We start from the raw sequence: 20,766 nt of genomic DNA, 5'->3' as shown, positions 1-20,766 counted from the left end.
AAGCTTCTACCATTCCTGATTTGATCTGAGACATTCTACTCCTTGCTATTGACCTCTATCCTCTTGTTCCTCAGACACCAAAAAGGACCTGAAGCAGATCACCAGTCACTTGCTTGACATGCTGGTCAGTAAGAAGGTGTCTGGCCAGGGCAGGGACCAGGCGCTGAACCTGCTCAATAAGAATGTTCCCAGGAAGGACCTCGCCATTCATGACAACTCCCGCACCATCTATGTGGTGGACAATGGTGAGGAGATGGGAGGGTCTGGGGCTTACATGGCCTTTTGGGTAGACACCAGGGCACTTGGCATGGAGCAGAAAGCAGGAGAGGTTTTCTAGCAGATGGTGACTAAATTCATCAGATCCAGGTTCACCTCTCCCCTTAACCGGCTTCTTTAATTGCTCAGGAATCATATCTGTGGCTTTCTAATCTGCTCTCATTCTCTCACGGGTTTTATGACATAGAGAGTATGCCTGGTTCTAAAAGGTTCAAGTCAACCTCTCTGGGGGTGAAATTTATCTTTCAATATTTCACTTCTCTTGTTTGATTTTCATAGATCTCAGTGAAGTGCACATGCAGTTGCTTAGACCTTACAGATCACAAGTCGCTGTAGTGCTTGAGGCTGGCCCTCTATGCTATTTTCCCCCAGTTCTGGTCTTCTCTGCTTATATTTAAGTGGGACATCAGCAGTCACTTCTCTCTGCACTGGGATCTAGGGTCAACCACATGGACTATAGGGTGGGACAAGGTGGGGAGCAATGTTTTTTATTCTGTTCTTTTATTGAAGAGCACCAGAATGAATAGCACTCGGGTTACAATACAGTGGATTTAAAAATTCTGATACACTAATTCAAAGCTGCAGCGTTGAGCTCCATGTGTAATGCAAACTGGGGCGGAGCAAAGCTTCCCTTAGATCAAACCTGAAGTGAGCTCTTGGCCAGGGGAGGGGTGAAGACTGTCAAAGAGGTGTCTGGGGTTCTAATAGAAGAGGAATGAGGTGCTCAAGGCCCAGGCAGGATGGAAGCCAGGAGATGAGATTGGGGAGGTGATGGGAAGTGGAGCAGGTGTCTTTGGGAGCCAGGTTGGGTTGCTTCTTTGGGCCCCTTTCAGTCCTGCCAAGCACTTTTTTGTGTTTGGTTGTGACATAATAAATATATGTCATAAATAAACAGGTATAAATAAATAAACAGGCATCTGCACCTGTTTCCTAAACCAGTTGGAATCTTCAAAGTGATAAGTGTCCTCTTGTGCTAATGAGATGGCTAGTGGCTTGAGATCTGGATAGACTCAGGACAAGGAGCGCAGGTTGCCAGGGGAGCCAACTGTGTGATTAGAGGCTTGGGACTTTCTGTCCCATCCCTCAACCCCTATCCCACCTCTGACCTCTGCGAGGTGAGGGGAGAGGGCCAGAGGTGGAGTTAATCACTAATGACCAGTGACTTGATTGATCATGTCTACATCATGGAGCCCCCATATAAAAGGCTCTAACTGAAGGGTTCTGAGAGCTTCCAGCTTGGCGAAGACTTGGAGGTGCTGGGAGGGTAGTGCCCCTGGAGAGGGCTGGGGGGTGCCACACCCCTTCCCCAGACCTCCCCCTGTGTGTGTCTTCCATTTGGCTCTTCCTGATTGCAGCTTTCATAATAAAGCTGAAAATATAGTAGGCAAATTATTTTCCTGATTTCTGTGAGCTCTTCTAGTAAGTTTTAGAACTTAGGGAGGGGACTAAGTTATTTGTAGCCAGTTTGCACAGAAGTTGTGGGAAACCTGGAACAGCATCTGAAGTAGAGGCAGATTGTAGGCCTGAGCCCTCAGCCTCTGGGTCAGTGTTAACCCCAGGTAGAGAGTGTCCAAGTTGAACTGAGTTGTAGGACACCCAGCTCACATCAGATGTGAAGAACTAAGAGGAGTAATAGAGAGGCCACTGAAGTTTTCCTTAAAGCGATAAAATACACAGAGCACAAAATTGCAGCTAAGTGTTTAAAATTCCTTCTTAACACTCAGAGTTTCATACTTCCCATATTTACCCTGTGTGTTCTTTCCACATCCATATACCACCCAAGGGCTGGCCAACTCCCAGCCACCTCTAAAGCCTGACCCTGGGATCAAGCTGTCTGTTGTCTCAGAGGCAGCATAGCCTAGCGGTCAAAGGCAGGGATACTGTTTGACATCAGAGATCATGGGGAGAGCATCCTCTCTACATCTCTTGCCATGATTTTGGGTGACTGCCTTGGATTCTCTAAGTCTTGACTTTCTGCTCCGAAAGATCAGAATAATGATTCCTTACCAGGAGGTTTCAGTTAGGATAAAATCAGGCACACCTTGGCATACAGCAGATGCTCAAACTAACTTGCAAGTCTTCTTGAAGCTAATTGTCCCATCCGTGGTGTAATCACCCAGTATCATACCTTCCTTCAGTGTTGTATGTTGCTTTCCATACTGCTTTGAAGGCAGGACCTAAAGGTACACATTTAATCCTTCACTTATTCCACAACTACGTGACTATTAAACTAGTCTGATGGAGGAAGTCACTTAAGAATCTCTACCCAGGTGGGCACGGTGATGCACACCTGTATTTCCAGCACCTTGGGAGGCTGAGACAGGGGTGTCACCAGTTCCAAGCCGGCTTCAGCAACAGTGAGGTACTAAGCAACTCAGTGAGACCCTGTCTCTAAATAAAATACAAAATAGGGCTGGGGATGTGGCTCAGTGGTTGAGTACTTTTAAGTTCAATCCCTGGTACAAAAAAAAAAATCTCCACCCAAAGATAATAATAATAATAAGAAATACAGTATTGCCTAAATATATAATGGACTTTTATTGAGTGACAATTATGTCTCAGATGGGCACCAGGCTATTTCTGCTTATTATTTTCTTATTGAGTCCTCAAGCTCTATAAGGTAGGTAGTATTATGTCCATTTTCACAATTTAAGAAACTGTGGCCTAGAGAAAAGAGAAGATAAAATAGTATGTGAGGAAGACTGCGTGTCTACTCATGGAATGTTAGCACTGGTAGAGTCCTCTGAGATCAACTCATCATGATTTTGAAAAGGTGAAAATGGAGGCCCACAGAGAATGGTGGATCACTCAAGGTAGGGGCAGAGCCAGGTGGAGGACCTGGGTCTCTTGTCCCCACTCTGGCGCCCTAGGCTCTCCTATCTAAAGGCAGGGTTGGAGCGAAGCTAGAGACAGGACATTGCTTAGTCAGGGGTATGTTCCTGAGGACAGAGCCCAGCAGGAATCTCACTCTTGCCCCTGTCCCCCTGCAGGCCTGAGGAAGATTCTGAAGGTAGTGGGGCAGGTTCCAGATCTGCCCTCCTGCCTGCCCCTGACTGACAACACCCGCATGCTGGCCTCCATCCTCATTAACAAGCTCTACAATGACCTGCGATGTGATCCGGAGCGTGATCATTTCCGAAAGATCTGTGAGGAGTATATCACGTGAGTCTCCTGGGTGGGTGGTTCTGGCTCAGAGTCTCTCTTGAAGTTACAATACTAAGTTGGCCTGGGCTGCAGCCATCCAAAGGCTTGACTGGACTTCCAAGATGGCGCACTCACCTGATTGGCATGCTGGTGCTGGCTGTTGGTGGGAGGCCTCAGTTCCTCCCCATGTGGACTTCTCCACAGGCTGCAGAAGAGTCCTCACCATGGCAGCTGCTTCCCTGAGTGATGATCCAGGGTAGAGCAGGGAGGAGGGCAGTGTCTCTTTCACACCAGCCTCAGCAGCTGCACACCATCACTCGTACTATCATTAGGAGCAAGTCCCCAATCTGGCCTTGACCCAGATTCAGTCCCAGGTTGTCGATTCTGCAAATCTTGCCACAAAATTAATACAGGTGAATTGAAATAGGTGGAAATCATTATGTAGAGCCTATATCTAGATTATATTAATAAATATAATAATTGTGACATTATAGTATTATTATTATATATTGCATAATGATATTATATACTATATTAAAGTTTTTATAGGTATTCTACATCTGGGACAATGCCACAAGATGGGTTAAGGGAAGAGAATTACATTCCACCTTTGGAAGGGAGGGGTGTCAGTATATTTCTGGAAACGGGTTGGGGACGTGGCTCCATGGTAGGGCGGCCTACCTAGTACGCATGAGGCCTTGGGTTCAATCCTCAGCACTGAAAACAAAAAACACTGGGCATATTTTAAACCCACCTCAGTCTCCTGTGGTTGGGAGGAACACCCATGGGCTGTTAGGCGGGAGGCCGGCTCTGGGGAGACTTTAAGAATGGGTGGCTTTAGAGACAGGTCGGGCCCTCTGAAGCTGAGTGTGCTGGGTCTTCTCCCTGCTGCTCCCTCATCTCAGATGCTCTATCTGGGTCTCTGTCTGTCCTTATGTGTCCTCTCCCTCCTCCTCCTACTGCCATGTGACCTTTGAACTGTTGCAGTGATTTTCCTGGTAAACTGCTCAGATTTCTGGGACATACCTGTGGCTCAGTCGTGGGGGTGTGGTCAGGAAGCCAGGACTGAGCCAGGTGAGGCTCAGGTGGTGAAGACGCTGCCTTTACTGTGCTTCTCCTTTCTCTCTTCCCAGGGTCTGCAAACTGTTTCTGTAAATGACCAGAGAAGAACAGACATATATTTCTCTTTTTAATTATTTTTAAAAATATTATTATTACTATTATTATTTTTGTAGCACTGGAGATGAAACCCAGGGGGGGCTCTACCATTAGTCTATATTTCCAGCCTGTTTTTATTTATTTTTTTTAATTTCCATACAGCTAAGTCCCTGAGGCTGGTCTTGAACTTCCGTCCTCAGCCTCCCAAGTAGCTGGGATTATAGGCACTCACCTCCATGCCTGGCTTATCTATTTTTTTAAAAAAATTTATTCTTTAATTATAGGTGGACACAATATTTTTATTTTAATTTTATGTGGTGCCTCACGCTTGCTAGGCGAGCACTCTATCTCTGAGCCACAACCCCAGCCCTATCTATTAAAAAAAAAAACCCTTTAAAATACAAAAATGCTTCTCTACCCCCTGGATCTGCCAGCCCCTGATCTCTCCTACGGCTTCTGCTGAACCCCGACTTTGGTTCTCTTAGAGCTCCTCACGGTGACCTTGGCTTTTCCTACAGAGCTTCAGCTTTTCCCGCTCACTCCAGAGCCTCCCATGAGATCCCAAGTTGAGTTCCACCCCCTCACTTGACAGAGGAAGGGGCTGAGATGTGATGCCAAGCCATCCAGTGCACAGGCACCTTGCTAGGTCCTCTGGCCCCTGTGGCCGTGGGTGCCATCTGTCCCTCCAGATGCTGTGCTGTGCTGTGGACTCTGGGCTGGAGGCCCAGTCCCTCATGCCAAGTTAAAATAGCTTTGCTGGTTGTCCAAACTCCAGAGTCTTCCCTGGCTGAGGCTTTGTGGTGATTGCATTGCAGCCTGATGCCTCCGTCTACCCAGTGCAGCTTCCTTAGTATGACTTCTACTATCCTCAGTTTACCCATCAAGAATCGGAAGCTCGAGAGGTTCAGCGAATTGCCCAGTGTCACACAGCACATGAGCGGTAGAATCAGGATGCAAATCCAAATCTTTCTGCCTCCACATCTCACTCTTTCTATCCTCTTGAACCTGTTACCTTGACAATCCTCACCCTCTGTTTTAGGGGCAAGTTTGACCCCCAGGACATGGACAAGAATGTGAATGCCATTCAGACAGTGTCTGGGATCCTTCAGGGGCCCTTTGACCTGGGCAATCAGCTACTGGGAATGAAAGGCGTCATGGAGATGATGGTGGCGCTGTGTGGCTCAGAGCGCGAGGCTGACCAGCTGGTGGCCGTGGAGGTCCTCATCCACGCCTCCACCAAGCTCAGCCGCGCCACCTTCATCATCACCAATGGTGTGTCATTGCTCAAAAGCATCTACAAGACCACCAAGAATGAGAAGATCAAGATCCGCACACTGGTGGTGAGTAGGCTGGGCACCACCTGCCCAAGACCAGCCACCGTGCTGAGCATCGAGCACCCCAGGAGGAACGAGGGGTCTCTCCATTCTAGAGGAGAATGCAGAGCACCCCTATGGGCACCTGCAGAGCAAAGTGACATGGGGACAGAGATTCAGAATGGCAGGCCCTGCATTTAACCCTGGCCATGTTTTCCTTATGAGTTTTGTCCAGAAATCATTTTCAGAATGAACGCTAAAAAGCCAGTTTCCTCAACCAGCGTGTGTGTGGCAGTTAAGCCTGTTTCCTTTCTTCCATTTTCATTTTACTGAAATTACTTCCATGGGTCTCTTCTTTATCTTGTGAACAATTACACAAAAAATTGGAGTAATTTCTTATTCACATCAATTTTTTTTAAACTGATCTTTGCCTCTGATGTAGTGACTTTCTTTATATGGAAGATTTTTTTTTTCCTACAAGAGTTTAATTTTCCCTGGGTTACATTTTGCACATTTGAATTGGTCCCTCATATGACATGACTTTCCTGCAGTTTTTTGTGCCCTAACTAGGCTGCCCACTGCAGTTGCACATGGTTACCATCCTCTCATGTGGATTTTTCAAACTACCTGTGAGGTTTTCTGGCCACAGGGACTTATTAGAGCAAGGCCTGTCCCCAAACCATGTCCCTGATCCCGCATGTGTCTGCCCCTCCACAGGGCCTCTGCAAGCTCGGCTCTGCAGGGGGCACAGACTATGGTCTCAGGCAGTTTGCTGAAGGATCCACAGAGAAGCTGGCCAAGCAGTGTCGCAAGTAAGAGGGTCATTTCCAGCCCCTCCTCATGGGCTTCTGTGTAGGGCCCTCTGGGCTGCACTCCGGTGGGTGGGGAAAGGCCCCTCACCTGCTCTCCATCACCCTGAGGTCGCTTCACTCTTTACTGGAGCCCTGTCACCTTCCCCAGCAGCTCTCCCTCCCCACTTCCAGGTGGCTGTGCAATGCAGCCATAGACACCCGCACCCGGCGCTGGGCGGTGGAGGGCCTGGCCTACCTCACCCTGGATGCTGATGTGAAGGACGACTTTGTCCAGGACATCCGGCTCTGCAGGCCATGTTTGAGCTGGCGAAGGCAAGTGTGGCCCTGACCTCCAACGTCGGGGAAGGTCTACCGGATTCAGGGTCTTCCAGCCCTCCTGTAAATCTGGTGGGCCATTTCCCTCTTTCTGTCCCTCATCTTACCTGGCTGAAAGTGAATCCACGTGCCTTCCAGGCAGAGGGAGTATTAACAGGAAGATGGCATATTTGCCCATGGCCATGAGTGAGGAGGTCCCGAGGGACTTGGGGCAGTGCTTCACTCCCTCTGGAAGTGCGGGAAGGATTTCCAGTAGAGCCAGAGCAGAGCTCCAGCTCCCACCCAAGTGCCCACTCCAGGTAGTGGGATGTGAGTGCGCTGGGCTTTTGAAAGGCACCAAGCAAGGTGCTGGGTGAGAAGCCACTGGCCTACTGTTGTGGTGCTGCTGGGGGTTCAGGAGGCATTTCTGCCACCCTCTAAGAGCAGAGCCGGTTCCCCTCCTGTGCCACCTGTACTTCTCCAAGCCGAGCCCCACCAGCCACACTCCTTCCAAGCCAATTTGCTCACCATGTCAGGGAGCTGTCTTGGAAGCAGAGTCCGGTTCCAAAGTTCCTTTCTGCCTTCCCCCCTAACCCGGTGTCTGCAGACCAGTGACAAGACCATTCTGTACTCAGTGGCCACCACACTGGTGAACTGCACCAACAGCTATGATGTCAAGGAGGTCATCCCCGAGCTGGTGCAGCTGGCCAAGTTCTCCAAGCAGCACGTGCCTGAGGAGCACCCCAAGGTGGGTACAGGATGCCCCTGGAGGGGGGACTGTGCCCCCAGACCTCCCAAACAGGTGGAATGGGAAAACCCGGGGTGCAGGCAGCTGTGTGGAATGTGTTTGGGAGGATTTGGGATAAAATACTGATGAGGATGATAATGGTAAGTTTCTCCACCAGATGGCCCTCATGCTTTTCCTTTGTTTTCTGTCTTGGGAGAAAAAACAAGTTTTAGAGTTTAATTTGACACAGAGCCTGGATGAACATGGTTTTCATATGTGGAATCTAGAGAGGACTAAAAGGGAAAAAGTAGGTGGGACCTCATGAAAATAGGAGAGAGACAAGTAAGGAGAGGAAGGGGGCCCCGAGGAAGGAGGAGGGGAGGGCAAGGGAAGGTCCTGGGGATTGATTTTATGTTGTTGATTTCATAGATATGAGACAGCTTTATATCATACTTCCAAGACTTATAAAGATTTGATTTTCTGGGATATCTGGATTTGGGGATGGGTGTTTATGAATAATGAGAGGAGGGATGGGGTCAGCATGAGCCCAGGTGTCACAAATCTCCTTGGGAGCCTAATACAAGAATATGATTTACATGTTATTTGCATATAAATACATACAGAAATATTCCCAGCCAATAAAATAATTTAGATTTTTTAAATGATCAAGGTGATAATCCTAGGTTGCAAGACTGTTGTAGGAAGATAGCAGGAAACAGTTTTATTTGGCTGCAGCCAGGTTCAGAGGGCACAGCTTTTGCTGTAATCAATTCATTCCCTGAACCCCCGAGTTCAGGTAGTTTTAGAATTTTATAACCAGAATGTAAGTGAACGGGCTCAGAAATTCACAGACTGCATAAGTTCACATAAAAGCAGCTTTTTCTTTCACTGTTCTGGGCAAGTTAACCCTTCAAGGACAACACCTGAGAAGGGGAGAACTTCTTCTCCCCTTTCTTTCCTCCCCCTGCCAGCTGTTACCATGGAGCCCAATTGGAAACTTCTCTTATTTCAAAAACGTAGACATCTCTGTGAACTCAGCTCAAGGCCAGAGGCCTTGATAAAGAATTTGTCTTTTTTTTTTTTAAATCACACTTTGCAAACACACTTCTACAAACTACTACACTGGATACATATTTATGAAAAACAAGTAAAAGGGCATTCAGCACCTGGAGTGCTGATTTCTTCCTGGGCAGTGGCCAAGTATAATACAGCAACAGGAAAATAGGAAGTTTAACTACATTGAACTTTTTTTTTGTAGAGACTCCTTTGCTTATAGTCTTAAAATCAATTATGGTGAAGATTTCTGGAGAAGCTTCGGTAAGATTCTTTTTTTGTGGAGGAGGAGGTGCCACTACAAAACCAACAAAAGTGTGCAATAGAGAAAATAACCACTGCTCATAATGTGTCCCTATGACCACCGTTGGCATTTTAGTATGTTGTGCTACCCACCAGATAAAACTGTGGTTTTTCTGTGCATCTTTTTTCTTTTTTTAAAAAAATTAAACTCTATTTAAATTTTTATTGACACGATATACATATACATAATAGTGGGATTTTTTTTCTTCCTATAGTTATAATCAGAATGTAGTTATCATTTTGTCTGATTTTGGAAAGATAATTTGTTGGGGGGAAAGGAACACTCACACTGTGTGTGATTGTAAATGAGTACAATCACTGTGGAGATCAGTATGATGTTCCTTAAAAATCTAGGAATGGGACTACCATATGACCCAGTGAAACCATACTCTTGGGATACATGCATACCCAGGTTTATAGCAACACGATTCACAGTAGCCAAGTTATGGACCCAGCCTAGGTGTCTGTCAACAGATGAACGGATAAAGAAAATGTATATACATGCAAAGGAGTATCTTCAGCCATAAAGAAGAACAAAATCATGTCAATTACAGGAAAATGGATGGAACTTGAGAGCACTATGTTAATCAAATAAGTCAAACTTATTTTGTCAAAGGTCATATGTTTTCTTTCATTTGTGGAAAGTAGAGAGAGAAAAAAAAAGGAGGAAAAGGGGGGGATCTCATGAAAATAGAAGGGAGACTAGTAAGAGGAAGAAGGGGACCAGGAGGAAGAAGGAAGGGAGGGAAAAGGAAGGTTCTAGGGAACTAAATTGACCACATTATGCCATGCGCATGTATGAATGTGTCACAGTGAATCCCACTGTTGTGTATAATTGTAACACACCAAGAAAAATTAAAAGCATATGGTGTGATGTGGGTTGGTTACATGACAATATTATGTCATTCTATATAAGAGACTTGAGAACAAGATACTTTGTGTATTTTGCACATGGCCTCCCATTCTCTGAACTGTTTTTAAAAGTTGCAGGTGCACTTCACCCAGGCAAGGGTGCACAGCGTGTTCTGCTGCTGTGAAGGTCCCCTGTGCCTAGAGGTGTCACATGATGTTCATCTCTTCCCCGCCAATCCCCATTCCAAGGACCAACCTGGGGTTGACTTTGGGTTTCCAGCAAAGCCCACTCCATGGCTGTCAGCTTCACCTGCTGTCCCCATTTACTCCTGTCTATATCCCCCTCCCCGTCCCCCAATGGAAAGCCAACCTTTTGCAAGAAAGTCACTGTATGTGTCATCTAGTGCTTGGGATCATCCCCTTTTCACTTCACTCCTCTGAGAAAGAGTTGAGTCTTTGACGTTGATTTTCTTACAGCATCAGCTCGGCAGGCTCTGTGCTGGGAGTAGGTTGGGCAAAGCAGAGAAGAAGTTCTTACCTGATGGTCGTTGTTTCGGCAAAGGGAACCTAGAGAAGTGCGTTACTTCCTTTTGCTTCTCTAACACCTCGCCGCAAACACAGTGGCCTGAAAACCACGTTTGTTATCTTACAGCTCTGGAGGCCGGAAGTCAGAGCATCTGTCCCCCTGGGCTGAAGTCCAGGGGTCTGCAGGGTTGGCTCCTTCTGGAGTCTCTAGGGGAGAATCTTATTCTTGACTTTTTCAACTTCTAGAGGCCACCTACATTCTTTGGTTGGGACCTTGAATCATTTTAACCTTTCTGTTTTCACACCTCCTAGTATTAACCCTGAGCTTACTGTGCTGTGGTTGCATCATGATTATTTGGGGCCTACCTACATTATATAGGATTATCTCCCCTTCCCCAGTTCCTTCACTTGATCATCTTGGCAAAGTCCCTTTTGACATGTGAGGTTACACATTCTCAGGTTCTAGGGATTGGGCTGTGGTCATCTGGGAGGGCCATTAGTGAGCCTACCCTAAGAAGTCAGAAACGTACCATCTGAAGTTCCAGTACAGATCTGCCTGGTGCCCAGGCCCCTTCTCCATTGCCAACTCTCCCATCCCCCAGGACAAGAAGGACTTTGTGGACATGCGGGTGAAGAGGCTCCTGAAGGCAGGTGTCATCTCCGCTCTCTCCTGCATGGTGAGAGCAGACAGTGCCATCCTCACTGACCAGACCAAGGAGCTGCTGGCCAGGTGCCACTGCAGGGGGCCAGGGGCTGGGCCCGAGGGGACTGGAGGGCAGGAGGCTGGACAGGGAGATGGAAATGGTGGGGGCCTACATGAGGGACTGAGTGAGCCACTGGGTGTCCTAGAGACTTAAGGGGACCAACAATGAAAATGACATGATGGGGCAGATGTGACAGGGGGAAGCTTGTGTCGGAAGGTGTTCATTCTGGTTGCCTTGTTCCCAGAGATCAAAGGCACAAAGTGCAGCCTACTGGGCATGATCAGGTCCAGTGCAACAGGTGCCCTGTGGGGAGGCACAGCGGGTGGGGACATGAACAATGGCACCCAAGCAGCCAGACTGGAGGGCCAGGGCTCGGCAGCCAGGAAGGCCTGGTGGAGGTGACAGCTGAGCCCTGATGGAAGAAGCGGGGGTGGGAAAGGCTTCAGGCCTGGAAACAGCATCTGCAGAGACACCAAGGACAGAGGAGATTCCTCTAGAGCATGGAGGCCCAGGAGGGAATCTTGCTCACAGGGAATTAGGAGACCAAGGAGGTGGAGTTTCTCTTGGGTGGCAAGGGGCAGGGCACCAAGGAGCCCCTGGCAGTGCCCATAAGCAGGAGTGGGGTGGCTCTTTGCAGCCTTGCTTGGCCTCACTTTCTTCCGTGCCACTTAACATCATCACAGCGTCTTCCCAAGGTGGCTCATCGTGCATTGTGGGGCAGGAGCACACGGGGTGCACTCTCCGGGCTTTCCCTGTTCACCCTGGGGCTTCCTGGGCTCTGGCTGCTGGTCTGCGATGGGAGAGGCTTCTGGCAGTTCAAATGCTCTCCTTTATCCTTGGCCCTGCAGGGTGTTCCTGGCGCTGTGTGACAACCCAAAGGACCGAGGCACCATTGTGGCTCAAGGTGGTGGCAAGGTAATGGGTCAGGATAAAGTCTTTGCTTTCCTAGAAGGTGATCTGCTTCACAGGAGCATACAGACTGCGTGTGTGTGTGTGTGTGTGTGTGTGTGTACTTGTGTGGGTGTGCTCATGTACCCCTAACCTGGCCCAAGAATCCTGCATCCCCAACTCAACCCAACCTCCTCGAATACGGCAACTCAGTTATTTGCACTGTTTGTGCTCATGGCCCCAAACCAATTTCTGCTTGATTGGCTGGTGCCATGGATGTCCTTTGGAATGTCTTTATCTTCCTTGCTATTGGAAGGAAGCCTGGTACAAAGATGGAGACTGTGGACTTTCCTGTAGACTAGAGTTGATTCTTGCTGTGTTACCTGGGGCAGATGCTTACTCTCACTGAGCCACAATTTCTTCATCTGTAAAATGGAGGCAGGAACCACACACTCACATTTCATAATGTCACCAGGATTGCATAAAATACATGTAAAGCGCACCATAGGTGCTCAATAAGTGTCTGCTGTTATGATTAGGCATGGCTTAGACAGTAAGGAATCCATTTATTTTTTCTCCAAAAATTGAAGGAACCTGTGGATGGGTGGGCAGAAGTGGAGTTGAAGACCTTGATGATTGGGACCCACGGGAGTGAATCTATGGCTGAGTAGTTGCTTTCCATGATGCTCAAGCGCTGATTATGTTGCAGAGTCTCCGTGAACCTTTGATGGGACAGAGAGACAGCAGCTGGGGTGGGAAGATGGAAGAGGACTCTGGATCTGTGGCCTAGGTGACTGTGCCATTTCTTGCAGGCCCTGATCCCGCTGGCTTTGGAGGGCACGGATATGGGCAAGGTGAAGGCGGCCCATGCTCTGGCCAAGATCGCAGCTGTCTCTAACCGGGACATCGCCTTCCCTGGTGAGCGGGTGGGTATTTGGGATGAGTGGGGTGGGGCAGTGGGAGGAGTCTCCCGTGCTCTCATCACCCCAACCTGGGAGAGGGACCTGGTGCTGTCTCAGGGTGGGTGATGATTCTCCTGGATGCCTGGCCTGGCTGTGCCTGTGACATTCAGGACCGTCCCCTCAGAAATTCAGTCATCTCATTTACAAAGTAAAGGCAACATTCCTGCCTCTGAGGATCACTGTGCAGATGAGGTCCGACAAGACGTGTGGGAAAGTGCTTTGGAAATTTAAGGCTGGCCACCTATAAAAGTAGAGAATGGAGGGAGATGTGGCCCTTGCCCCACCTGATCCGCAACCTCTCCCCACAGGTCTGTGAGGTGGTGCGGCACCTTGTGGGTCTCCTGGACACGCAGAGGGATGGGCTGCAGAACTACGAGGCTCTCCTGGGCCTCACAAACCTGTCTGGGCGGAGTGACAAACTCCGGTGAGTGGGGTGGGGTGGAAAGGGCAGGGGTGGGGAGAGGTGCCCCAAAAAGTTGGGTTGGAATTTCACAGGTCATGTGCTCAAGCTGCTGTGCTCAGAGGACAGCATCAGAGGCACTGGGTAGAACCACAGCGGGAGGGGTTTGAGTGGGAGGAAGGAAAGACCACAGAGACTGTGCGAAGCCCAAGGACTAGCAAAAGGGATCTCAATAGTGGGGTGGCGTGTTCCTCCCAGGGCGCGGCCGTGCCCAGGATGCTAGGCCATTTACTTTATACCCACTGGTGCCCCTCCTGGAGCCAGGAGCAGCAGGTTCCATGCCACCCAGCTGGCTGATGGTGTGGGAGGGACACCATTAGGATGGAGGAATGGCCCCGGATTGGCCAAATCCCCGCATGTTCACTACCAAGCACTCAGGGCCTCTCTTCCTCCACCCTCTCGCCCCAGACAGAAGATCTTCAAGGTGAAGGCCTTGCTGGACATTGAGAACTACATGTTTGAGAATCATGACCAGCTGCGGCAGGCGGCCACAGAGTGCATGTGCAACATGGTGGTCAACAAGGAAGTGAGGACTGGGCTCGGGGCGGTGAGGGGAGACCCAGGCGGGGAGGGTCCAGCCAGCAGTCAGGCCTGGTGTGAGATCAGGGGCTCCTAGGATGAGACTAAACTAGCGTTTTGACCAGAGAACCCAGGAATATCTAAATCTTTCCTACATTACAGCCCCTCTCCCTGTAGACGCCCTGAGAAAAACATATTCACAACATCCTGTTATTCCAGGCTGGGTTTTTCACTCCAAAGCTTGTGCGGGATGAGGTGCAAGGTACCATTTTCCCAATCTTCTTAGGCCTGAATATTATCATAGCAAAGCAGGATATGAAACCAGGGCCTATTAGCCATCCAGAGAGGACAGACATGGGACTTCATTGTGTAGCAAACCTGGAAGGCCCAGTCCTTGGGAGAATCATTCCAAGCTTTCCCAAGGGGAAATGAAGCAGGTTCCTTGGGCATCAGCCCCTCCAGCAGTCCTGCCTGCCTCTTTTGCTGGTGCCAAGTTGAATGCAGAGGTGGTGCAGCCTGCTGGGTGTGGGGGGGATCCCTTATTCTCTTTGACCTTTTAATTGGAGGAATTTCACCCAACCAATCAGGGAAGGCTTCCAGGGGGAGGCGGCATGGGCAAGCTGATGGAAGAAGGAGGAAAACTCCCAGGAATCCTGGGTCAGAGGACTTAGATGCAAGCCCCCTTCCCTCTTCCCCTGCCTCATCCCAGGAGGCACAGGTGGGGGGCATTTGTCTCTGAACCCTGCACCTGCCTCCCACAGGTTCAGGAGAGGTTCCTGGCAGATGGAAATGACCGGCTGAAGCTGGTGGTCCTGCTCTGTGGGGAGGATGATGACAAGGTACAGAATGCGGCCGCTGGAGCCCTGGCCATGCTGACAGCAGCGCACAAGAAACTGTGCATCAAGATGACCCAAGTGGTAAGTGTGGGTCCTGGGACAGGAAGAGGCTGGGCGTGCGCCAGAGAATCTCCCCACGCTGTCCCAGATGATCCTCTGGGGAGGCCATTCCACAGGGCAATCCCTACCAGTCCCCATTTCTATTCCTCCTGCCTTAGGAGAGGAGGTCTGTATCCTTTGGCTTCTTCTGGTCATTGTGTGGACCTCCTGAATATGCTGGCTTAAATCCCCTCTGTGTAGTTTCATCCATTATCTTCCATGGTACATACAAGTCATTACTTAAGAACACAACAATACAGCTGGGCACCATGGTGCACACCTAGAATCCCAGTGACCCAGGAGGCCTCAGCCTCCTGCCTCAGCAGGATGATCACAAGTTCAAGGTCAGCACTGGCAACTTTGTAAGACCCTGTCTCCAAATTAATAAAAATAAATGGACTGGCGGTATAGCTCAGCGTAGAGCACTCGCCCAGCATGCTTAAGGCCCTGGGTTAGATCCCCAGAACTGAAAAAAAAAATAACAATAATACCAGCAATGCTCACTGCTGCTGGGCTCCTGAGCTCCCCAGAGAAGCATGGGAGTGGTTGGGCTGCTGCAGGGAGCTTATGGTTTGGTGAAAAGGCTGCAGGTTCCCTAAAGTGGCTATGATGAGCAGCTCCTAAGATGGGACTGGGGCCACCACAGCAGGTGTGATGGGACTGATGTGGACACAAAGATGGATGCAAAATGCAGCTCTCCTTGTTTGACCAAACTGAGCCTGTGCACTCATGCCCGCTGGTGGTGAAAAACGTGAACGTCTCATGTCATGTGTACTCACGTCTGGGTGAGGCAGGCGTTTCAAATAGATGATTTAAGGTATGTGTGTATGTGTGTGCGTGCATGGGTGCAGGTGTGTGTGTGTGTCTGTGTGTTTCTCTATGTTCTAAAGGGCTTAAGCTCTGGTGGCACCAGAGGTTCTCTGCTGGAGGTAGCTCATTGGCATGGTCTTTGGGTTTCAGTCTCTTTCCCTACAGCAAACCTCTCAAAACTGTAATGTGTGTCAAAATCACCTGGACAGCTTGTGAAAACAGTTTCCCCAGGTGTTCTGATTCAGTTGATTGGGGTTGGGAAGCTTCTGGTCTGTGGACCACACTTCAAAGCCATTGCATTAGAGAAGCTTCTGCTGGAACACCTGTGGAATACCCATGGATGCTGTCTGTCTCCTGGCACTTACTGTATGCCAGGTGTCACTCTGAGCCTTTACATAGATGCATCAGTTATTCCTCCCAACAACTCTGTAATGTGAGTATTATTATTACCTTTAATTTCTGGACGAGGAAACTGAGGTACAGAACGTAACGAGCCCAAGAGCACAGTTAGTTAGGAAGGACTGGAGTCCTTCGGGATTGCCAGCCTACCCCTGGCACTTCTTCATTCTTCCCGAGGGGATCAGTATTCTTGGCCATCTTCTTGTCCCATCATGGACATGCTGGGGGACTCATGAGACTTCCCAGGCCCATCTTTGTTACAACTCTGGGGCCTATTGAATCCTGGGCATCTCTATGGTCTCACAGCAGCTGGGCTGTGCCCAGGGAAGCCAGGCTGCAGATCCTTCTGCCTGGGATTCTGATTGAATTTCTGTCATCCTTTCCTTTGATCCCCCAGCAACATCCCAGGGGGACCCATTAGCAGATGTTCATCAGCATAGAAACTGTCCTTGAACCTTCCACAGTTAGAGGGTTTTCATTTTCTTTCCTGGGGCAGAAGACCTAGTGTAGTGTGTCAAAAAATGTGCTTAGAAGCTTGAAAGGCAGGTACTTGTCTTTTCCTCTCTCTGCCTCCATCTCCCTATCTGAGAGCAGCACATGCAGGAAGGGATCCCTGCAGACGAAGGGTGGATGAAGGCATGAGGGAGCCCAGATGAAAACCTCTGGATTGGTGTCAGGTCACCAGGGCTGTGCTTAGCTGTGCTAAGCTCTTTCCATGAATCATCTCATTACTCAGCGTGATGTTAGAGGAAGGTGGAGCAGAAGACAGGGGAGGCTCCTGAAGCTTAGAGAAGGTGAATAGCCTAACCGAGGCCATGTAGATGGTATAAATGCTGAGCTAGGACCAGAACACCAATTCTCTGACTGCAGAACCCATGCCAATGTGATGCCTATTCTGCTCTGCTGCCTGGGGTGTGTCTATTGAAGGCTAAAGGAATCAGTCTCCTGGTTCTACTCTAGACTTTATCACTGTCTCCTAGGGTGATCAGAGTGGTCTAGAGTCCTGCTCCCCCATGCACAGTAATTGGACATCTTCATTACTGTGGATGGTGGATTGAGGAAGAATGGAGGAGAGGATTCACTCCAGACTCTGGTGTTGATTCTAGGAAAAGCCATGCCTCCCTGCATGGAGCTGTAGTGTGAAAGGCACTTGGCTTGGCAGAAGAAGGCATTGCCCATGAACACAGATTGAGAAATCTTATTTCTTTACTTTCTTTCTTTTCTTTTCTTTTCTTTTTTTTTTTTTTTTTTTTTTTTGTGGTGCTGGGAATTGAACCCAGGGCCTTGTGCTTGGAAGGCAAGCCCTTTACCAACGGAGCTATATCCCCAGCCCAAGAATTCTCATTTCTGACCACTCCACATCCCCATTCTGCTCAGACATGCAGTGGGCCTATCTCTTACTCTCAAGTTGCTTAAGATGTGAATAGATGGAGGATGTTAATCCTCTGTATTTCCAGATGTGTGGCCATAGCTAAGTTACTTGGCTGTAAGTGTGGCCAATGCTTTCTACTTATCTTGTCCCCAAATCTCCTCTCTCTGTCTCCCTCCTGATTCCTCGACTCCTTCCTTCCCTTTTCGGCCCTCTCCAGACATCCCAGTGGTTGGAGATCCTGCAGCGGCTTTGCCTGCATGACCAGCTGTCAGTCCAACACCGGGGCCTGGTCATCGCCTATAACCTGCTGGCAGCCGATGCTGAGCTGGCCAAGAAGCTGGTGGAGAGCGAGCTGCTGGAGATCCTGACCGTGGTGGGCAAACAGGAGCCGGACGAGAAGAAGGCGGCTGTGGTTCAGACGGCCCGGGAGTGTCTCATCAAGTGCATGGATTATGGCTTCATTAAGCCAGTGTCATAGACAAGGGCCTCCAGGGGCACTGAGGCTGGTTCTGTATTGTGTCAAGTCCTGCGCTGGGTACTCCCAGACTGTCAGTTCATCTGGGGATCGTAGCAGTGACAATTAATTTTCAACATAAAGGAAAATGTTTGTTTCCTGAGTTGTTCCCACTTGTCCTAAGAAAGTTTGGGTGTTTCTGGCTCTCTTGCTCCCTGCCTTCTTACGTGTGTCATGATCTAGAAGTTCCTGGAATAATCTCCATCTGTAATTAGAAGACAGATTGGATAATTTTTTTTTCTGCACCCATTCTGAAGGTCAGGATAATGGCCTGAAGTTCTTTCTATTTTGGAAAATGAATTGTGCAGAAGGTAGGAACTAACAGACGTGTGACTATGAGGATTAATGCTGTTGTATTTGGATTCTGGCTTGTGCTGGTTTTTATACACTCTCCCCACACTGTTGGATCAGGCTGTCCACAAGTGCTTTTTCACCTTCAGTGCCCTGTCCCAGCCCTGTGCCCCTTCCCTTCATCCCCCGTTGATGGAAGTGTAGTTTATGCCGGGCACAGGGGCATCATCCTTGAGATTTGCTTGGCAAAGTCTTCCAAGCAAGATAGACACAGCGAATATAAATAAAACTCAAAGTACTTTAAGCCAAAATTAAATTTATCTTGGCCGCCCAGGGAAAGGCCTGACATGGTTGTTAGATCCAGTGGTTCAACGTTGTCACCAATATTATTCTCTGGGGGGGGGGTCTTTTTCTCCCTCTCATCTCCCCACCCCATATCTTGTCTTGAATCCTCTGGGGTTTGACCTCATTCTCTGAGAGGCTCTCTCCGTGCGGGAGGAATAATAAGTTTCCAGCAGCTCCAGACTTACATAGTTGTTATGGTTTATTACAGTAGAGAAGAAAAGGACCATTTTCAGTAACCCAGCAAAATTCCCAGCAATGAGTAGGATGTCCAGCTTGGGTTGTATTTCCGTCCGTGAGCCAATCCTATCCAGAGGTGACTGCTCATTGCCAGGCTCAGGTCATATCAGTGAGTCTGGGATGAGAAGGAGCTTCATTCCTGTCCAATTGACATGGATGGATCAGGGTTCCTAAAGAATGGGAAGAGACGTGTCACCACAGAAGAATGTTATGATCAAAGAACGTGCTCTGGATGTCAGGCCTAGCCACAGAAGAATGACACAAGCAGGGTGCTTGTAGATGTGACTTTCTCTATGAATATTGCCTTCCCAGCATGGCTGAGACCTCTGTGATGGAGTGCTGTCTTCCAGTATGTCCCAGTTCCATCCACATTTATTGAAAGGTCAATGTTTTTGATAATCAGCATTGGGTAGAAGGTAGGGCTTTGAGATTTATGGCTCTTGATGAAAATTAAAATTACTTTGGTACATTAAATATAATTGTAAACATCTTTGGAAAATCACCTGAAAAAGATACAGACAGATTGCTGGAAAGTTGCACCATTAGGATTGGGTCAAATTTTAACATAATTTCACCTCCAAGAGAACAGGTGCAAACATCAGGAGAACTGAGACCTTCAGATCTTCTCTGTACTAACAACCCTCACGTACACCTTCCCAGCGCTTACGTGAGCTTGCACAGCAGAAACCATTCTCGTCATGTCCTTCTTATTCTGACAGAGAATGGCAGTCATTGAGGTGTGGTCCTTTTGAAAATATATACAACATTTTTTAGTAATAAATGGTGTGATTTGACCTGTCTATCTTCTCCTTTCCTCACATTTAGGACTGAGTGGGTGTATTAAGTGCTTTAGAAAAATCTCTCAGAGATAGGGCCAAAGTCTTATTCATTTTCACTTTTGTGAGATTATTACCTATTAGCATGGTGTTGATGCACAACTGTAATCCCAGTGAATAAGAAGTCTGAGGCAGGGGAATTACAAATTTGAGGCCAGCCTGGGGAAATTAGTGAGAACTTGTCTCAAAAATAAAATAAAATAAAAAATGAATAAAATAAAATATAAACTAAATCAATACAATAAAACAAAACAAGACAAAAATACCTAAAACAAAACAATAGAATAAAATACAATATAATAAAGCAAAGCAATAAAATAAAAGAAAATGGACTGGGGATGTAGCTCAGTGTGGAGCACTTGCCTAGCAGGCCCTGGATTCAATCCTCAGTACTACAACAAACAAAACCCACTGTAAGAAATTGCCTTTGCTTCCCACTCCTTAGTTACAGAAGCCATTGGCTTTTCCAACCTGGACTCAGTCATTTTTCTTTGCAGGACACAGGTAAGCATGCCCTTCCTAGCAATTTTCTTTCTTTTCGCCTATGCCTACAAATAGACCAATGCTAGCTTGGGATCATCCATTTATTGTGGTATCTCACTAAAAAACATCAAGGAGCAGCCAGTGTGTGCCAACTTCTTAACCATTTTCCTTATAGCAAACCCATGAGTACATCTGAGGTATGCTTCTTAAATTTCAAATACTGGAGAAAGTCAGTATTGTTTTCATTACTTTCTAATTGAAATACATTATTGTCAGAGAACTTACCTATATATAATATTCATCCTTCACATTTGAGGAGCATGGAATTTTAAATTTTATATCTCCAAAATTATATTTGTAAGAATTGAACTGAACCTCTTTTCCCCTTTGTCTTCCTGTTTGTTAAAAGTGAATGGCAGGGCTGGGGCTGCGGCTCAGTGGTAGCGCACTTGCCTGGCATGTGTGAGGCACTGGGTTCGATTCTCAGCACCACGTATAAATAAATAAAATAAAGATCTATCAACAAGTAAGAAAAACATTTTTTAAAAAAGTGA

General features: G+C 48.0%; 1 protein-coding gene across 1 annotated transcript; it reads left to right on the top strand.

Moving 5' to 3' along the window:
* Nucleotides 1-61: 61 nt before the first annotated feature.
* LOC124094182 (protein unc-45 homolog B-like) lies at nt 62-19,687 on the top strand (the record flags this gene model as incomplete). The annotated part of the gene is given in 14 exon segments (XM_046446788.2): nt 62-245; nt 3,267-3,438; nt 5,618-5,918; nt 6,609-6,703; nt 6,875-6,978; nt 6,981-7,015; nt 7,605-7,745; nt 11,060-11,187; nt 12,010-12,076; nt 12,862-12,975; nt 13,320-13,435; nt 13,880-13,997; nt 14,752-14,907; nt 17,724-19,687. Coding segments are annotated over 14 exon segments (1,992 nt in total), but the record flags the coding sequence as incomplete, so codon positions are not given.
* Between the last annotated feature and the right edge of the window lie 1,079 nt (nt 19,688-20,766).

The sequence above is a fragment of the Marmota monax genome, unplaced genomic scaffold, assembly GCF_021218885.2.
Source record: "Marmota monax isolate L192 unplaced genomic scaffold, Marmota_monax_Labrador192_F-V1.1 WCK01_AAM20220418_F8-fsc00138, whole genome shotgun sequence".
Classification (NCBI taxonomy): domain Eukaryota; kingdom Metazoa; phylum Chordata; class Mammalia; order Rodentia; family Sciuridae; genus Marmota; species Marmota monax.
Note: the sequence above shows the minus strand (reverse complement) of the source record. Positions and strands in the feature narration are given on the sequence as shown.